Raw genomic sequence first — 19,465 nt, 5'->3', positions numbered from 1 at the left:
AAGGAAGTTTGACAACAGAACATTTAAGTGAATGTAAATGAACAGATTACTAAAGATTTCCCAAATACAAACCCTATGCCTACAGTCCTTGTGAGGTTCCTCTTGTGATTCCAGAAATGTGGGTTTATTTGTGTGCTCACAGTTTTACTATCTTTACTTCTCAAGTAATCTATTGTAAAGATTAATGGTACAATATTTTAGCAGCCCTGTTTTATGCTATTGAGCAGACGTATATTCATTGAATCAAGTCAAATGAAAAGCAGTCATAAATTCTTTAGAAATACTTAGACTATATACCAAAGCCTTAGGGATTTATTTTTATTTTTCTTAATTAAATGAAATGTTTAATTGAATGAATTAAATAAATCTAAGTATTTATTGAAATAAATGATGGAAATAGGATGCCCCCATCACTGAAGAAATTAGAAAGCTGACAATGAATTTACAAAACTGTTTCTTTGATTTGGAAAAATAAGGTTGCCTATGACTTCTGTTTTTCACTTTACAAAAAGCAATTAAAAGGGATGTTAGAGTCAGATTATAAATATTGTCAAAGAATACCGTATGGAACTGTGATCTTAAATGTGGAAGCTTTTTTGAAAAAGACAACTGTGAAAATAATACAGAAGAGAAAATAGAATCCTTCATCCTTGTTAAACAGCTGATTTTGAATATAATTGTTCAGAGATCAATCCAAAGATCATCTTCTTTTTACTTTGGTTGCAGAGTGAAATTCGTTCCATCTCCGTAAACCAGTGGGGTTCTCAGTTGGGTCTGAGCGTTCTGAGCAAGCTGAGCCAGCTGTACTGCTCCCTGGTGTGGGAAAGCACTGTCCTCCTCTCCCTGTGTACCCCAAACAGGTAAGGGATTGGTCAACTCTTACCTTTCCTAACAGAAAAACTAAGCTCAGTGAGCCTGGAGTATTGGTCTTCAGTCAAGGATAGAAGTGTATAGGAAAGAGTTCAGAGGCTTCCTTGTCTGTCTTAGTCCATTCTGGCCGCTATAACAAAATAACACAGACTGGGTCCTTATAAACAACAGAAATGTATTGCTCAGGGTTCTGGAGGCGGGAAGTCTGAGATCATGGCGCCAACATGATTGGGTGAGGGCCCCCTTCCAGGACACAGACTTCTTGTTGTAACCCCACATAGCAGAAGAGACTAAGGACACTAGTCCCATTTGTGAAGGTTCCACCCTTATGACTTAAGCACCTCCCAAAGGCCTTTCCCACTAATACCATCACATCGTGCATTAGGATTTCAATATATCAAGTTTGGGGAGGGGCACAAACATTCAATTTGTAACATTGTCCTCACCAGCCTAGAGACTTACCTAAAAATCTGATTTATGTATCTGATTTATGATGAGACAACATAGTGGCTTTTAAAATTTGGCCTGTTGTTAACCAGATTGAAAAATTTGAGTTGGAAACCTTGGTGAGTGCTACTTCAGGAATTCTATCATTGAGATGTTCTGTTAGGTCAACTTGCCCACTATAGGAAGGATAGTGTCAGCTAAGCAGGTTAGAGACCAAGCACAACATAAGAGATGAACTATCTAAGTTTTGGGGCTCACTATTTCTCTTGTGGCAGCCTACCATCTGGGTGTGAATTTGGCCAAGCGGACATGCAGAAGCTGGTTCCAAAGGATGAGAAGGCAGGTACGACCCAGGGCGGAAAAAGAGCAGGTAACTCCAAGAAACTAAAATCTCAGACGTTCTTTTAAGTTCTGTCTGTCTTTACAGGTCGGTTGTGAAAGTTTAGTTTAACCTTCTAACACCTCTAATCCTCAATTTTTTCCTTTCATTGTTTTTTGTTTTTGTTTTTGTTTTTTTAATGTTTTTATTTATTTATATTTTTTTACAAAGGGAAAGGGAGAGGGAGAGAAAAATGTCAACTGCCACCTATATGCCCCCTACGAGGTAGGGAGTGAGTGCACAATCCAGGCATGTGACCTTACCAGGAATCCAGCCTGTGACCTTCTGGTGCAAGGGACAATGCTCAACCAACTGAGCTACTCCGGTCAGGGCCCTTTCATCGATTTTTAATTATTTTAAAATTTAGCTTTTTATCAATTTTTTGTATAAAAATATATACACACAGTGGTAAAAATTTGAACATGTAGTAGAAAGAAGAATCACCCATATTTGTAGCACACAAAATACAATATTTTGAAAGTGTCTTTGTAAGCTTTTCCACTGAGGATATATTTCATTAACATAGCTACAGTTATCTTAGATACAACATTTTACAGATCTCTTTTCACTTAACATTAAGTGCCATTAAAGGTACAAAGAATTAATCATTCCCTGTTAAATTTCTAATGTACAATTTGAAAAGTGAACATCTTTGTATGTAGTGTTATGCAACTCTCAGATTGATTCCTAGAAATTACCCTATCAAAGGGTATAATGGGACTTTAATTTTTGTACATGCTTATTTTTCAGCTAAATAATTTTTAATTGCCTGTGGCACACTAAAACCACAATGTCCAATATGGTAGCCTCTAACTATGTATGACTGTTGAATACTTTAATGTAGCTAGTACAACTAAAAAACTAAATATTTTCTTACTTCTTTATTCTCCCCCACCCTCCTGTCTCCCTCTCTCTTTTTTTCTTTTCTCTTATTAAGGGGAAGGTGGTAATGGGTTGAAATTTGTTCCCCCTTCTTCTACCACCACTACCCCCTGCGAGCTCCTTAGAATATAACCTTCTTTGGAAATAAGGTTGTTTCAGATATAGTTAATTTGAGGTCTTAGGTTGGGTGGAGAAAACTGAATTTTTAAATTTAATTAATTTAAATGTAACAGTTGTTACCCTGTTCACTAGTTGGAAGACTTTTAAATATGTTTGGAACAAATTGGGTACGTAAATCTTTTTTTAAACTAAATTGTATTAAATATAAACACAGATCAATTATTATGAAGTATAAAATAGATACCATTTTAAAGTATTTAGTATAGAATGTAAAATCTTGAGAATTTAATTTGGATTAAAAGTATATTAAAAATTATACTTGTTTCTTTTTACATTTTAATATGGATAGTAGAAAATTTAAGATATATATAACTCATATTTCTAATAAACAGTGCTAGTTTAGAAAATAGCTTTTATGTTATAGCACAATACAAGTTCCAAATTTCAGTAAGCAGAAATGATACATAATTTTCTGACCCTAATATAACAAACCTAAAATTAATAAAAACAGCTTTTTAAGGAAGTTTTTTTTCTCCTATATTCTGCATTAGGGAGGAAATCCTTTTGATAAACTGTTCTAAAGATAATTTTATGTATAAAAATGCATCAGATATGCTTTAAACTTTATTGAAATTACTAAAAGTGTAAATTAATAAAGATAGCAGACATTCCATCTAATAATGCTAATTGACCCTCGTGCCATCACAAAGATGGCGGCACCCACAGTCAATAAGGATGGAATATGCTAATTGACTGTCCCGCCCTCAATGATGGCGACCCCCACAGCCACAAGATGGCAGCACCCAGTACCCTCAGCTTCACCAGGGCACCTGGCTCCAAAGTCCCCCAGTCCCCTCAGCTACCTAGGGTCTGCTCAAGGTGCAGGTAACCAGGGCCTGCCAAGGCTTGCGCTGCCAGCAGTGGCAGCAGCAGAGGTGTAATGGGGAATCACCTTCCCCTGATTGCCAGGTCATCTGGCAGGCCATGCTAGGAGACCCCTCTAGTAACTTATGAAACAAATAAGGACTGATGTGACAGTATGGAACAGGTTACAGAATTAGTAAAATATATACACACCTGGCAAGGTTAATTTTGGAGAAAATGAACCAAACCAACAATTAGAGTATCAAAATACATCAAATTTAACTCAAGAAAAAGAACTGAGAACAAAATTAAAATAGTGTCAAAGAATAACCACCTCTAATCCAGATACATTTTCCCCAGCAGTGTCTTTCACACATGAAACAAAGATGACTCAGTTTGCACTTAGTTTTACTTGAAAACTTGGTGGGATGTTTTATAACATTCACCTAAAGCCAATTCTTACATCTAAGAGTTCACACACACACACCCAAAAAATACATATCTCACATTTATGTACAAAAATCTTAAGTTCTAGGTTTTATATTTCTACAGTGGTGTAATCTATGATGTGTGCCATGAGTTTACTAATAAGCTATAGAATTCTAGCAGGGCATGCTCCCCGACAGTATGAGGGCACCATGCACATTGTAGTCGGTCTAAGGGGTACCCCTGGATTTTGAAGTGTCTGCAGTCTTCCACAGTAGCCCTGGATTAAGGCTATTCATAAGCTTTCATTGGAAGATGTCAGTATTAGCTAAAAAGAGCTCCAAGGAGAGAAGCATATCAGTATAGTTTGGGATTTTTTGGTTTTGTTTTTTGTTGTTGTTTTTTGTTTGTTTTGTTTTTTTGTTTTGTTTGTTTTTTTCTTCTTTTCAAATTTAGGTAGATTCTTTTCAGATTTGGGACTCTTCAGAACAAGGAACCAGGTAAATGCTGGTTTCACGTGGTCTTACTGGTCTTCTCTTCTGTCTATAGATGGGGAGCAGGATGCCACAGCTGCAAGTATGGATGCTTCTACCCAAGGCTTGTTGGAAGGCATCGGGCTTGATGGTGACACACTGGCTCCTATGGAGACAGATGAACCTACTGCTTCAGACTCCAAGGGCAAATCTAAAATCACACCTGCCATGGCTGCCAGAATTAAGCAAATCAAGCCTTTATTGTCAGGTGAGTGATTCCTTTTTCTACTCCCTTTTCTGGCTTTCAGAGCCTTAACCAGTTCTCAAACAAATTGAGTTGGTATGGCTGTATTTGCCCATTCCCATTAAGGAAATTTAAGACTTTGGTGGCTTGCCTTGGCTGATGTTCCTCAGTGCATTGGCCCAAGCATCAAAGGGTCGCTGGTTCAATCCCTGTCCTTGGTCTGCCCTGGTCAGGGTGCATGTGGGAGGCAACCAATGCATGTGTCTCACATCAGTATTTCTCTCTCCCTCTCTGTAAAAATCAATGGAAAAGATATCCTCGGGTGAGGATTACAAAGGAAAAAAAACTTTGGTGGCTCGTTTTTAGGTATACTTTATTGAGTGTACTATGTGATAGGCTCTGTATTTATTGCCAGGGATTCAAAGATAAGAGAATCACTTACTAAAAACCCTCTACCATTTCCCTATCTATAGTTCCTTCCCTGCTATTCATTCTTCAGCTGCAAATGGCTTCTGCTTCCACCAATTCTACTGAAATGTCTTACCAAAATACCTACAACCTCCTTAATGCTAAGTTTCTTGTATGTTTCAGTCTCCTTGTCACTTCTCTATTGCATGATAGTTGACCTTCTTGAAATGCTCTTTTCTTGACTTTTGTGGTATAAAACTCTACTTTCCAGTTACCTGTCTTGCTATTCCACCCAGTCTTCTCTTTCTCTGTCCCTTATACATAGCAAGTGACATGGTTAATTTATTTGTATTTTAGTCAAGTCACTTTGACAACTCTGGAGATCACACATTAGCATGATACAAGACCACATTAAAGATGTACACTAATCTGTCTCTGCCATTTTTTTGCCCTTTAATGTAATATCAATGTTTGGAGGGTCTGTTTTTTCTGTTCCTCGGTATTTGCCAGTTTCTGCCACCTTAATGTAGAGGAAATTGAAGGTGTTAAATTTAGACTCTGGGATCGAGCTCGGCCCCAAAGCAAGCAGAAAACAGCTTTTGTTTGGCGTTGCCATTTGTTATCTTAAAACCCCTTGAACATTCTGTTCCAATTTACTTAATTCTACTCCTTTTGTTTTAATTTGAAAACCTACCACTACTAACCCAAACCGAAGGAAAATTGACCTAGAAGATGGCTCCCCTTTCTTGGTTAGATGTCTTGGACTATGTATGCTATGTATGACCTTGGATAATTCTAAGGTTTCTGTGTGGGTCCACCTCATGATTTTAATGTCTATTTTTTTGTGGTTGCTGACCTTACTGACTACCTTTGAGCCACTTTGGTGTCTGTTCAACTGAAGGCAGTGGTGAAAACAGTACAAACTTAAGTTTGGGTGCATTAGATTTTTAGAATCTGGGCATATTCAACTTCTAACCAGGTAATGCAAGTATTCAAGTACAGAGAAATATTTTAAGAAAAGCAAGTTAACACAAAAATATAATATGCCTAGGCATATCTGCTCTTTCTATGCATTTCCTTTTACATGTTTTTTGGATTGTACTTTTTTGGTTCAACCGTATATACTTGAAATTCTCAACCTTTTTCATTTTGTGGCACACATAAACTAATTACTAAAACTCTGCAGCACACCCCAAAATATATTTTTTGCCAATCTGACTTAAAATTGGTATGATTTTGATTAATTCACACTGCTGGCTATTATTGTATTGGCTGTTGTCACTTTTTTATTTGACAATCTAATGGAAACGAGGTAAGTGCCCCTGACTAAATAGTCAGGAATTTTAGGTTTTAAAAATTCTTGTGACACATGGCATGCTGGTTGAAAATCACTGACATAATACCAAAAACATTTCCCAAAAATAATTTGAAATACTTATAATCTACCTAACACCTTAAGAAAGCCACTTAAAATTTTTTATGCTTTTCCTAGCTGTCTTTTTCCCTTTGGGGACCATATCTGTAATGTAAAAGGACAATATGTAATATGTATGATGTTCTTTTCTGGTCTGTCATTAACATTTTTGTCATTTTTAACCCTTTGCACTCCAAACCATTCTGGACATTGGCTACCAGCTACTCGACACTACTTTGCGAAACGTGCATTGAATTAACTCAATTCCCCGTAATCAGTAATAAACTGCGATGTCCCCTGAGAGGGGACAGCGGAGTGCAAAGGGTTAAAGTTCTCTGTAGGCATTATAAGTGACTTCATAATAACCCAGTAAATGTATTATTTACTTAAGTAGCTCTTACTGCTATATTACTCTCTGCAAAGGTGGTTTCAATTTCTACTTCCTCTAGCAGTCTGAATATTTGTCTTGTTTGCCTTTCACGTTTGTTATATATCCAGCGCCAAGACATGTCTCTGTCTCCTGCCTTTGAAAGAGGCATTTATTCCCTCTGGAACTTCCCTTTTGGATTATGATGTGGAGAGACAAATCCAGGTGTTTCCTACGTGTTGGGTGGCAGGAAGTGGTCAATCATAAAAATGTATTAATGCTAATGTGTCTGTTATAAATGAAACTAATTCTGAGAATACTGTCCGCCTTATTCTAACTTTTGGATTCCAGCCTCTTCCAGATTAGGCCGAGCACTTGCTGAGCTGTTTGGACTCCTTGTTAAACTCTGTGTGGGGTCTCCTGTCCGCCAGAGAAGGAGCCATCATGCTGCCAGCACCACCACAGCACCAACACCCGCTGCTCGATCAACCGCCTCAGCCCTCACCAAGCTCCTCACAAAAGGCTTATCTTGGCAGCCTCCACCTTATACACCGACTCCCCGCTTCAGGTAAGGTTCTGCTTAAGATCCAGAGTCAAATTGACTTGGTGGGCTCTTTCTCTAGCTGTGTTATGCAAATACAGTTTAGGGACCTGTTTTGGTTCTACTTAGTCTAAAATACAGAGATTTTCAAAGCATTTATAATCAAACTGCATTTCAATAACCTGGTATATTTAGTAGGTGGGAGCTTAATTAGAAACAAGAAATTTTAATAAGCAGACTAATCACCCCCATGCATTTCAGTCAGCTCAGTGCAATGTTAAATTTTACTCTTGGCTTCTACATGAATTGCCCGTCGCGTTAGTGTCTGCCTCGGAGAATGTTAAACATGTTTTTTCTCTTCTTTCAGGCTAACATTCTTCATCTGTTCGGTTGGTTTTACATCCCCGATGCTGTTTGATGAGAGGAAGTATCCCTACCATCTCATGCTGCAGAAGTTTCTCTGCTCTGGAGGCCACAATGCTCTTTTTGAGTAAGGATCAACTTCTAAGCCACCTCTCTTGTGACATTGGGATACAAAGAGACAACCGTTGGTTGTGCCTTTTCACATTTTGGGCTCTAGCCCTTATTTCCCTCCATCTTTCTTGGATTCAGCCTTTCTGGAGGTGTTTGTAAGGGTCTCTGCTTTTCCTCATTTTGTTTCCAATGTCTGGTACCTAATTTTTAGTAGGCTTATCCTTTTCTGTTGTTCCTCAGTATGATTTTTCTGCTTCTCGGTCAAAATTTTAATCTAAGCTTCACTTTTTGTTTGTTTATTTTGTCTTTAAAAACGAATGCTAGAAGTGGTAATCATTTTGCAACATGTATGTGTATCAAATCATAACACTGTACACCTTAAATTTACATGTTAATATCTCATAGCTAGAACAAAGACCGAAAAAGTTAAATCTAATAAATGTGGGACAGATTAGAAGCAATGGCTCCAAGGGGAGGGACATGTAGTGCCAACATAAAGACTGGGAACCTAGCAAATGTCCTTTTTACCACTACCCCATCTAAAATGCTCATGTTCTCTCTCCTTATTTTTTCTTATTTGAATTTAGAACTTTCAACTGGGCTCTGTCCATGGGTGGCAAAGTTCCTGTTGCTGAAGGATTGGAGCATTCAGACTTACCTGATGGCACAGGAGAATTCCTAGATGCTTGGCTTATGTTGGTGGAGAAGATGGTGAATCCTACCACGGTGCTTGAATCTCCACATTCACTGCCTGCCAAATTGCCTGGAAGTGTCCAGAACTTTCCACAATTCAGTGCCCTCCGATTCCTTGTGGTAACTCAGAAAGTGAGTATTCAGCATTCTAAAACCAAGAGGAATTTCTCATGCTGATTAGGTCACTCCTACTCTGTTTTGTCCTCCTTGATTAAATACCTTGATGATTAGACAACTATTAGAGTATATTCCCAGATAGGGCTGCATTACAGAAGGGAATAGGGATCATTTGAGAATTTTCCACGGTGTAGACATTTGAACCTTAAACTTCAGATTGGTTTTTCTAGGTTGCATTAAATGCCCCTTCTCTGTGCTTGTTTAGGCCTCTTCACTACTGACCTAGGGTTTGTTGTTGGCATGGACTGATTGTGGAAGGACTTTGGCTTATTCCTCAACAGGGCTTTTTTAATGGGGGGGGGGGTGATTTTCACACAGCTTTTCCAATTATTTCTAGGCAGCATTTACTTGCATCAAGAACCTGTGGAACCGGAAACCCTTGAAGGTGTATGGTGGGCGAATGGCGGAGTCCATGCTGGCCATCCTATGTCACATCCTCCGTGGAGAGCCTGTGATTAGAGAGAGACTGAGCAAAGAGAAGGAGGGGTCTCGAGGAGAAGAGGATACAGGACAAGAGGAAGGTGGCTCCCGCCGAGATCCTCAAGTCAACCAACAGCAACTACAACAGGTAAAGACGCTGACCTTATACCCTGGGGCCCGGACTGTGCACCTGATAGAATGCAGTGCTTGTGGGTTTTCTAAGTTTACGTGCCACCAAGTGCCTGGTCCTGTTAGCCAGGATATAGATTTAAATTTGCTCTTTACCTTACGGGTTTGTGTGTTTGTTTGTTTTTCATCTTTAAATGAACATATAAACCACATTTTGAAAATCGTAAGCCAGAAGCAGTTGTGGGGTGTAGGTTCGGTGGAAGCATTTACGAACTTGACATTTAAATCTCAAAAGAATATTTAGCGTAGTCCTCTGAGCATTTGTACATATGTGTTCTCTTTATGTCCAGAGACCTTTGCCATATGACTTCTATATATACATGCCATAATTTTTTTTAGTTTTTAATTTCTTTATTGATTAAGGTGTTGCATATGTGTTCTTATCCCCCCAGTATTCCCCCCATTCTGCCCACTCATGCCCTCACCTCCCTATTGTCTGTGTCCGTTGGTTTGGCTTATATGCATGCAGAGGAGTCCTTTGGTTGATCTCTCGCCCTTACCCCCATCCTCCCCTACCTTCCCTCTGAGGTTTGATGGTCTGATTGATGTTTCTCTGTACATGCCATAATTTTTATAATAACTAACAAATGCTCACTTTATTTTAAATATTTTAAAAGGGTAGTCATAATGTCACCAACACAAGATAATTATTGTGTTCTTTTTTATCATTTGGTTCTATGCCTAATTTTTCTTTATTTATCTTTATTGTTGAAAGTATTACAAATGTCCCCCATTTTTCCCACATTGCCCCCCTCCACTGAGTTCCCACCCCACCCCACCCACCCCAGGCCTTCACCACACTGTTGTCTGTGTTCATGGATTATGCATATAAGTTCTTAATTTCTGCCCACCCCCTCTACCCCCTTCCCTCTGAGATTCATCAGTCTGTGCCATGCTTCCATGCCTCGACTTACTTTGTCAGTCACTTTATTTTGTTCATTACATTCCACATATGAGTGAGATCATGTGACACTTGTCTTTCTCTGGCTGGCTTATTTCACTCAGTGTAAAACTCTCCAGGTCCCTTCCTTTCCCCCTCCCCCAGCTGCATAGTGTTCCATTGTGTAAATGTACCAAAGCTTTTTTATCCACTCATCTACTCATGGGCTCTTGGGCTATTTCCATGTCTTAGCTATTGTAAATCGCACTGCTATGAACATAGGGGTGCATGCATTCTTTCTCACTGGTGTTTCGGGATTCTTAGGATATATTCCTAGAAGTGGGATCACTAGGTCAAATGGCAGTTCCATGTTTAATTTTTTGAGGAAACTTCATACTGTTTTCCACCAGCGGTGTGCTATGGTTCCCTTTTGTCCACATCCTCACCAGCACTTGTTGTTTGTTGTTGCTTTATTGGTGGTAGCCAGTCTGGCAGGTGTGAGGTGACAACTCATTGTGATTTTAATTTGCATCTCTCTGATAATCGGTGACTTTGAGCACTTTTTCACATGTCTCTTGGCCATCTGTATGTCCTCTTTGGAGAAGTGTTTACTTAGGTCCTTTGACCATTTTTTTAATTGGATTCTCTTCCTTTTGTTGAGTTGCATGAGTTCTTTATATATTTTGGAAATTAACCCCTTATCTGATGTATCGTTGGCAAATATGTTCTCTCATATGGTGAGTTTTCCTTTGCATTTTGAGGATTTTTCTGTTCTCTGTCTGATTTTACATAGCTATCATCATGTATTCTCTAGAATTGTGTTGCTTTCATTAAGAAAATGGTGTGTGTGTTTTTTTTAATGTCTTAGCCATTCTTTCATTGCCGGATGTTCATTTCCTTATTTGATGTTGTAAAGCTCTGGTATGTGGTTTCTTTCTGTACATCTCATTGTTATTTCCGAGTGATAGAAAAATGGGTCATTTTTTTCGGGCTCTTGTTCTGTTGCTAGTTTGTTTTCCAGAAAGTAGGACCAACTTCTGCTTCTGCTGTTGTCATTTTTGAATTAGAATAATCCTATTAATGATAATAACCATCTAACCCCATTTTCTTAGAGGATGGAATTCAGAATCATCTGTCCCATTGTGCAGCTCTAATGCTCAAAAGCACCAAGTAGACAGGTCCATCGGTATCACCTATCTCAGCTCATAAATGTTCTCAGTTCCCGTGAACTTAGAAAACCTCATTTCTCGAAAGGGTTTCTTTCTTTTTAAAATGCGTTTGGTTGTCTCTGTTACCGTGGTTCTGAGGTCCTACATTCTTTTTGTAGCTCATGGACATGGGCTTCACAAGGGAACATGCCATGGAGGCCTTGTTGAACACCAGCACCATGGAGCAGGCCACAGAGTACCTTCTAACCCACCCTCCCCCAATCATGGGAGGAGTTGTTCGGGTGAGTTGGCTCAGGGGCTCTAATCTTGTAGGACATTGGTTTGGCTGCTGATGTGCTTTTCTCCTCTCCTGCTTTCGTCACTGGTCTTCCCTTATATAAACTCCTTCTCATTTGCAGACTTCTTCGTGCCAATATTTTCCTTTCCTAATAACTCTTCTAGCTCTAGAATGTAATAAGCAGAAGCTCCCTATCTCCCAGGCATGCAAATTACTGGACTTCGTTTGTGGAAGAACTCTTTAACCCTCCACAGTCCTAAAGCCATGGAAGAGGCTCTCTTTTCTGAGGTGGCACATTAAAGCTCCTTTCCTGAACCTAATTTCCTTGTGATTTTCCCTCTCTGTTCTTACAGCTACCAGGTAAGTCTAGCTCGTTTTAACTCTAGAAAGCAGCACTCGGAGCCCCTTCTCTAAAGCTTGAGCACAGATGCCTGGTTCCTTATGAAATGGGGTATGTATGGTTGCTGCATATTCTCTTATTGCTCTGTAGGATCTGAGCATGTCCGAAGAGGATCAGATGATGAGAGCTATTGCCATGTCTCTGGGACAGGATATCCCAATGGATCAAAGGGCAGAGTCACCCGAGGTAACTAGAATACAAGGCATCCAAAGGGGTCTGACACATTGATCTTAGTATTTCTCTGAACATTCTGCTACTAGTACAAAGTAATTGGTGGAATTAAAGTCTAAAGAAAGACATGGAAGTATCATTTATTTCAACCTTATCTTCACTGATCTACATTGTATTGACCTAAAGCTTTAAGTGGGGCAGATGAAGCATTTTTCTTTACTATCAAATCAAATAAGAGACCCCCAAATGTACTTGGTAGTATTCATGAAGTCAAACTTGGGTGTCTATTTTTAGGTAAAAGTTGGTTGCTTCTGTTTGCTATACTGACCGAGAATTCAGGACAATGCATAGAAATGATTTTGTAGGACATAATGTAGGTTTCTGTGAATAAAATGGCAATGTTTTAGTGGTTGGAAGTGTCCTTCTTTTATATTTTCCTTGTCTTGCCTTAGCCTTTGTGGCTGCCCTCATACCTGTTTCCCCATATTAATGAACATTTCACTTACTTGAAAAGAAGGTAGAGGGTATTCATAGGATAAGGCAAATACATTCTTAGAGTCTTCCTGGTCTTTGTTCCTTCCACTCTTCCACATGCCATCACTCTTCCTTCCCTGCCTCCAGGAAGTTGCTTGCCGGAAAGAGGAGGAGGAAAGGAAAGCTCGGGAAAAGCAGGAAGAGGAAGAGGCTAAATGTCTAGAGAAATTCCAGGATGCTGATCCATTGGAGCAAGATGAGCTCCACACTTTCACAGACACCATGTTGCCTGGCTGCTTCCACCTTCTTGATGAGCTACCAGACACAGTGTACCGGGTGTGTGATCTCATTATGACAGCAATAAAACGTAATGGATCAGACTACCGGGACATGATTTTAAAGCAAGTAGTCAATCAGGTAAGCTCTCAAGGGGCCAAAAGACAGGAATTTGCAAGGTGGTTTTCCTGCCATCTATCAAAACCTGATTTCTTTAAAAGATTAATATTTTTGCAATTTACCCAATGTGGATGTTGTCTTTTTTTTCCCCTCTCTTTGAATTCTCTAGATCTAGTAATTAGCCCTTCTTGAGTTTGTTCTTACAAAAAGTAATTTTAACTTTCACAAAAATGTCTCTGAAAGGAAAAAACCAAAGCTTTCTGTTCTTAGGCATTTCTTTAGATTTATCTTAACTCTCCAAGATGTGTCACATTCCTGAACCAAGTTAGGCTCCCTGAACTAACAGTGAATAAATGTTTTTTCTCTCCCCTCCTATGCAACAACCACAAGACAAATGAGTCCCCATCCTGATGAACAGTTGTGACCTGGTGTTTATCTTTTTTGAGCAGTGTTTTTCCTCATTATGCAGTTAAAATATGCTAATGGTTAGAAGTAGGATACGAAATAAATGTCTCTTAAGTCCCCACACAAATAGATAACCAGTTTACATTTTGCTTGTATTTTCTTACTATTTTTGTATTTAAATCATTTTAATTTTGTTTTATATTTTAAATCAAGAAATAAAAGAAGAAATCAAAAGGTGATGTATGTAATCACAACTTTGGTGTATAGAATCATCACAAAAGTAAAAGACAAAACCATTTAAGAAAACAACCCTTAATATGAATGGACAATTTTATAAATTTATTACATGAAATTTAACATGCAGCCTTGCAGGTTTCACTCAATGGTTGAGCCTCGACCCTTGAACCCAGGAGGTCATAATTGGGTTTCCGGTCAGAGCATAAGCCTGTGTTGCAGTCTTGATCCCCAGTAGGGGGCATGCAGGAGACAGCCAATCAATAATTCTCTCATCATTGGTGTTTTTATCTCTCTGTCTCCCTATCTCAAAACAGTGGGGAAAAATATCCTTAGGTAAGGATTAGCAAGAAAATAATATTTAGATATTATCCTGCAGTAGCACACATCTGCTTTTAATACAGATATCTCAATAGTATAAACATAATTATTTACCCACCCTCTTTGGGCGAATGTGTTGAGAGTGGAGTATGAGTACAGGGTTGAGAATGTTTTGACAAACCTTATCAAACCCTTATCTAAAGTTATCTGACTTGGCCACTGCGGGTTTTTTTTCTAGGTATGGGAAGCTGCTGATGTATTGATCAAAGCTGCTCTTCCCCTGACCACAAGCGACACAAAAACTGTGTCAGAATGGATCAGTCAGATGGCTACCCTGCCCCAAGCATCCAATTTGGCTACTAGAATTTTGCTTTTAACCCTGCTTTTTGAGGTAAGATTTAGATCTGTTGGTCCCTCTGATTCATTCATCAGAGAATTAATTGAACACTGTTATTTGAGACATTGAAGAAGAAGGTAGAGAGAAATGTAAGTCATGATCTCTGCCTTTCATGAGCCTGCAGTTTCTTATAGGCTAGCATATACATAATTAAATACAAAATACAGCATTAGGTACATGAATGGCAGTGAGTTCAGGGAGGGGGTATATACCTCTTCCGGATAATTCGAGATGGGCTTCTCAGAACAAGTGTTCATTAATTGAATTGAGTCTTAGAGGATTTGGGGGTAGTCGTTAAAAGCGATATTTAGAATTACTACCATAGTTCTGTTGTGGAATACTTTTGGTCTCTCTGAGGAAACCTCTAAGTGGTAGCCAATTAGAGTAGGTGGTGAAAATTGGGTAATAGGCATAAGGTAGAATCTGACTCTTCTTTTGTACTGGGTCAGTCAGTGGATTCTTTGAGAGAAAAGAGTATTTTGGCCAGGACATGTTCTTATTCCAACCAACATAGGAATCAATAGGCAATTGATTTTGAACAAATGACTCTTCATTTGTCATCATGTTTAACCCTTTGCACTCTGAACCATACTGGACATTGGCTACCAGCTACTCGACGCTACTTTGCGGCGGAGTGCGTTGAAATAACTCAATTCCCCGTAATCACTAATAAACTGCGATGTCCCCTGAGAGGGGACAGCGGAGTGCAAAGGGTTAATAGTAAACCCTGAAATTAATGGAGTAAATACTTTCAAGCAACTTGGGAGAAAAGTTCATTGTATGTGTCAAACTATAGTATTGGAGCTTTCCCTTGTGGTGGACGTGGTGATCCTTATTATAGCATTTATAAGTAGATTGGAAAATACAGAATACTGGGGATCCCTTCTAACATTATAATATAAAGAGAAAATCACAAGTAACAGTCTTATATTTTCTTTTAGTTCTTTTTCTGTGTATTTAAAAAATTGAGATCAGATTATTTTAAAAGTTGTATTTTCTCTGTGTATTATATTACAAATATTTGCCCATGTCATGTATATATTATTCCATCTCTGGACATCCCATTCTTCAAGTAATTGCCTATTCTTGGGCATTTAAATAACTTCCAGTGATTTTCTGTTATAAGTAATACTTTAGTATGCCCCCTGTAGAGCAAACCATTAACTGGGTTGTGTTTAATTATTCCATCTGCCTTGAGAGACTGTAAATTGTAAGCTTTTCAACTTCAGCATATTTAACATTATATATAACCTAGATGACAATCCTTAATGGTATTAATGATATTAATAACAGTTTTCATATTAAGCACATACTAAAGTGCTAAGCACTACGTTGGGCACAGCCTCATTTAATCATCACAATTACCTTGGAGGGAGAGATTATTATTTCCTTTGATCCATGAGGAAACAAAGGCCTAGAGAATTTAAATAACTTATCTCAGATCACACAGCTGGTAAGTACATCATATAGAAGTGGAATTTGAATTCAGCTAATTCTAATAGTGTTCACCCCTGTGATTACTGACTAGAGGTTGGTATATGTTTTCTTTCTCCCTTTGATTAATTAATCAGGAATTGAAGCTACCTTGTGCTTGGGTGGTCGAATCTAGTGGCATCCTTAATGTCCTAATCAAACTCTTGGAAGTGGTTCAGCCCTGCCTACAGGCTGCCAAGGAGCAAAAGGAGGTCCAGACCCCAAAGTGAGTGTATCCTATATCCTGGTTTCACTTCTATTTTTCTGGAGCATGTATGGGGCAAATCTTGGGTACCTCTTTTGGTTTGAAAATTGTGATGTCCCTGATGAAGTCAAGGTAAGTTTTACCTTGTGTCTAGGTCTCCGGTTTGCTCAGAATAAACAATTTCTCCTTTTGTAGGTGGATCACCCCAGTGTTGCTCCTGATTGATTTCTATGAAAAGACAGCCATCTCCTCAAAAAGGAGAGCCCAGATGACTAAGGTACATAATATAGTGTATATCGTTGGCAGAACTGCTTAACTTCTTGAAGCAAAAAATAGGCCATCAGAGAATACAGGAGAGTAAAGGATGTAAAGCTCTCTGATCAAGGAATAAATCTCTTGGGGGATATTGATAGCTAGATTTCTCTCCTGAATGGGCTGTTAGACTTCTTTTTTATGGAGCTAAAGGGCCCAAGAACTTACTCTGGAAATAAATGTTTAAGAAGGATGCAGAGGAGGAGTGGCTCTTCTGTCGTGTAAAGGACTGAGTGTGCAATTTCTCCCAAAGCAGGTGCTCCTTAATGGAGATTGCATATGTCACATTATCTCAGTACCTTCTCAGAGACAGAGATTTTGTCCCACTAAATCTAAAATCACTTCCCCTTTTATGGAAAACAGTTGGAAATAAAAGGAAAGCAGAGGATCGCAGGACAAGGATATAGAGGATTTTGTGTCTATGAAGAGGCTCAGGAATATGAGGTTTAATGTATAAAAAAAAGTTCTTTCTTAGTTCTCAAAATGTCCTAAGTGTTCAGTATATTTGTTTTTCCTGGGTTAGCTTTAGCAATGAGCACTGATAAAGTTAATATTTTTTTCTAACAACCAATCTTGTAGAAAATATGAAGAAACTTTGTGCTCTTGTATTTAGTACTTACAGTCCAACAACAACAACTGGCGCTGGTTTGATGACCGCTCTGGACGGTGGTGTAGTTATAGTGCAAGCAATAACAGCACTATTGATTCTGCCTGGAAGTCGGGGGAGACGAGTGTTCGCTTCACTGCAGGCCGAAGAAGATACACTGTCCAGTTCACTACAATGGTTCAGGTACATGTTCATTCAATGGTGTAAACATTATTGAGAAGAGAAGGCGCTAGGGTATGCCTTTTGGCTCCATGTTATAAGGAGCAATGTTACCATACCACTACCAAACTGGGTCTAGTTTTTAGAGAAGTGGATCTTCTTAAAGTCTTCAGGTAGACCATGAATCTGTGGCAATTTGATACTGTCCCACTTGGAAATCATTTTTATTGTCTCGTCATAGATTAGGGCGTGGTTAGGGGTGGTATCTGCTCTATTGGGAAGTTTACAATTCATTAAAGCAGTGTTTTTCAACCTTTTTTGGGCAAAGGCACACTTGTTTCATGAAAAAAATCACGAGGCACACCACCATTAGAAAATGTTAAAAAATTTAACTCTGTGCCTATATTGACTATATATAAAGTAATTCTCTTGAATAGGAATCAAATAAACACAAAGAAAGTATTTTATAATTACTTTATTATGAAATATTAAGTAAACAAAATAGTGAAAAATTATAAAATTCTTGTCTTGTCTGCACCTACGGCACACCAGGCAACTGCCGCGGAACAGCGGTTGAAAAACGCTGCATTAAAGGGCCTTGTGCATGCCACTTTCCCTCTCGGAACCTTGATCTTTTCTCTCTGTAAATAATAGGGATGGTTTAAATTGCCAGGGTTCCTTTCTCTTGTAGCATCTTGCCTGGGAGTTCTAATACCCCCTTTCCAGAGTTCCTTTTTTGGTAGAGATATTTTTGTCTGCTTGAATTACTAGGTTAATGAAGAAACAGGGAACCGTCGCCCTGTGATGCTGACTCTCCTGAGGGTACCACGGCTGAATAAAAACTCTAAAAACGGCAATGGGCAGGAACTAGAGAAGACACTGGAAGAAAGCAAAGAAATTGAAATCAAGCGTAAAGACAGTAAAACCAATGGTATGGACTCTTAGTTTTGAATTTTTCAAGGAGTGTTTTACATGAAACTCTGTTCCTTTATTGCTTTAGTTCTAGCCGATTTCATTGCCATTTCTTTTTCTTTTCTTTTTTTTTTAATATATTTTATTGATTTTTTTACAGAGAAAGGGAGAGGGATAGAGAGTTAGAAACATCGATGAGAAAGAGTCATCCACCAGCTGCCTCTTGCACACCCCTTACTGGGGATGTGCCTGCAACCAATGTACATGCCCTTGCCCGGAATCAAACTTTGGATCTTTCAGTCCACAGGCCGACCCTCTATCCACTGAGCCAAACCAGTTTCGGCAATTGCCATTTCTTATATACTAGAGGCTTGGTACACAAACTTTGTGCAATTGGGGGGGGGGGGGGGTCCCTGAGCCCAGCCTGCACCCTCTCCAATCTAGGATCTCTCTCACCACCAGGACTGCTGCCTCCCAACCACTCGCCTGCCTGCCAGCCTGATCACCCCCTAACCGCTCCCCTACCAGCCTGATTGCTCCTAACTGCCTCCCCTGCTGGCACATTTACCCACAACTACCCTCTTCTGCTAGTGATCTTGTAGCAGCCATCTTTGACCACATGGGGGAGGCCATCTTATGTGAGGGCATGAAGGTCAATTTGCATATTACCTCTTTATTATATAGGACTAGAAGCCCGGTGCACAAAATTCGTGCATTGGGGCGGGGGGCGTATGTCCCTCAGCCCAGCCTGCACCCTCTCTAATTTGAAACCCTTTGAGGGATGTCCAGCCACCCATTTAGGCCCGATCCCACTGGGCAGTTGGACATACCTCTCACAATCCAGGACTGCTTGCTCCCAACCGCTCACCTGCCTCTGCCTGATTGCCCTTATCTGCTTCTGCCTGCTAGCCTGATCAACCCCCTAACCACTCCCCTGCCAGCCTGATCAATGCCTACTGCTCCCCAGCCAGCCCGATTGCCCCTAATGGCCTTACCCTGCCATCCTGGTCATCACTAACTGCCCTCCCCTGCTGGCCTGGTCCCTCCCCCGCCCAACTGCCCTCCCCTGCAGGCCTGGGTCCCCCACAACTGTCCTCCCCTGCAGGCCTTTGCCTCCCCTGCATTCCTGGTCCTCCCCAACTGCCCTCTCCCGCAGGCCTGTCCCTCCCAACTGCCCTCCACTGCAGGCCTGGTCCCCCCCCAACTGCCTTCCCTTGCTGGCCTAGTCTCCCCCAACTGCCATCCTCTGCTGGGCTGGTCACCCCTAACTGCCCACAACTGCCCT

General features: G+C 39.8%; 1 protein-coding gene across 13 annotated transcripts in view; it reads left to right on the top strand.

The window, feature by feature from the left end:
• The window catches only part of HUWE1 (HECT, UBA and WWE domain containing E3 ubiquitin protein ligase 1), a 140,881-nt gene that overhangs the window by 77,286 nt on the left and 44,130 nt on the right, over positions 1-19,465 (top strand). For 12 of the 13 annotated variants that reach the window (XM_084870976.1, XM_084870971.1, XM_084870968.1 and 9 more), the window contains 15 exons: positions 727-860; positions 1,593-1,687; positions 4,538-4,729; positions 7,246-7,462; positions 7,803-7,925; positions 8,497-8,734; positions 9,117-9,347; positions 11,596-11,718; positions 12,205-12,300; positions 12,907-13,176; positions 14,354-14,506; positions 16,084-16,211; positions 16,386-16,467; positions 17,116-17,292; positions 18,040-18,199. In XM_084870976.1, the coding sequence (XP_084727102.1) occupies positions 727-860; positions 1,593-1,687; positions 4,538-4,729; positions 7,246-7,462; positions 7,803-7,925; positions 8,497-8,734; positions 9,117-9,347; positions 11,596-11,718; positions 12,205-12,300; positions 12,907-13,176; positions 14,354-14,506; positions 16,084-16,211; positions 16,386-16,467; positions 17,116-17,292; positions 18,040-18,199 (2,419 nt within the window). The remainder of the gene's footprint in view (positions 1-726; positions 861-1,592; positions 1,688-4,537; positions 4,730-7,245; positions 7,463-7,802; positions 7,926-8,496; positions 8,735-9,116; positions 9,348-11,595; positions 11,719-12,204; positions 12,301-12,906; positions 13,177-14,353; positions 14,507-16,083; positions 16,212-16,385; positions 16,468-17,115; positions 17,293-18,039; positions 18,200-19,465) is intronic. The other variant, XM_084870972.1, reaches the window with a different exon arrangement.

The sequence above is a fragment of the Pipistrellus hanaki genome, assembly GCF_964339955.1.
Source record: "Pipistrellus hanaki genome assembly, chromosome: X".
In the NCBI taxonomy this organism is placed as follows: Eukaryota; Metazoa; Chordata; class Mammalia; order Chiroptera; family Vespertilionidae; genus Pipistrellus; species Pipistrellus hanaki.
This window is presented reverse-complemented; position numbering and strand designations above follow the sequence as displayed.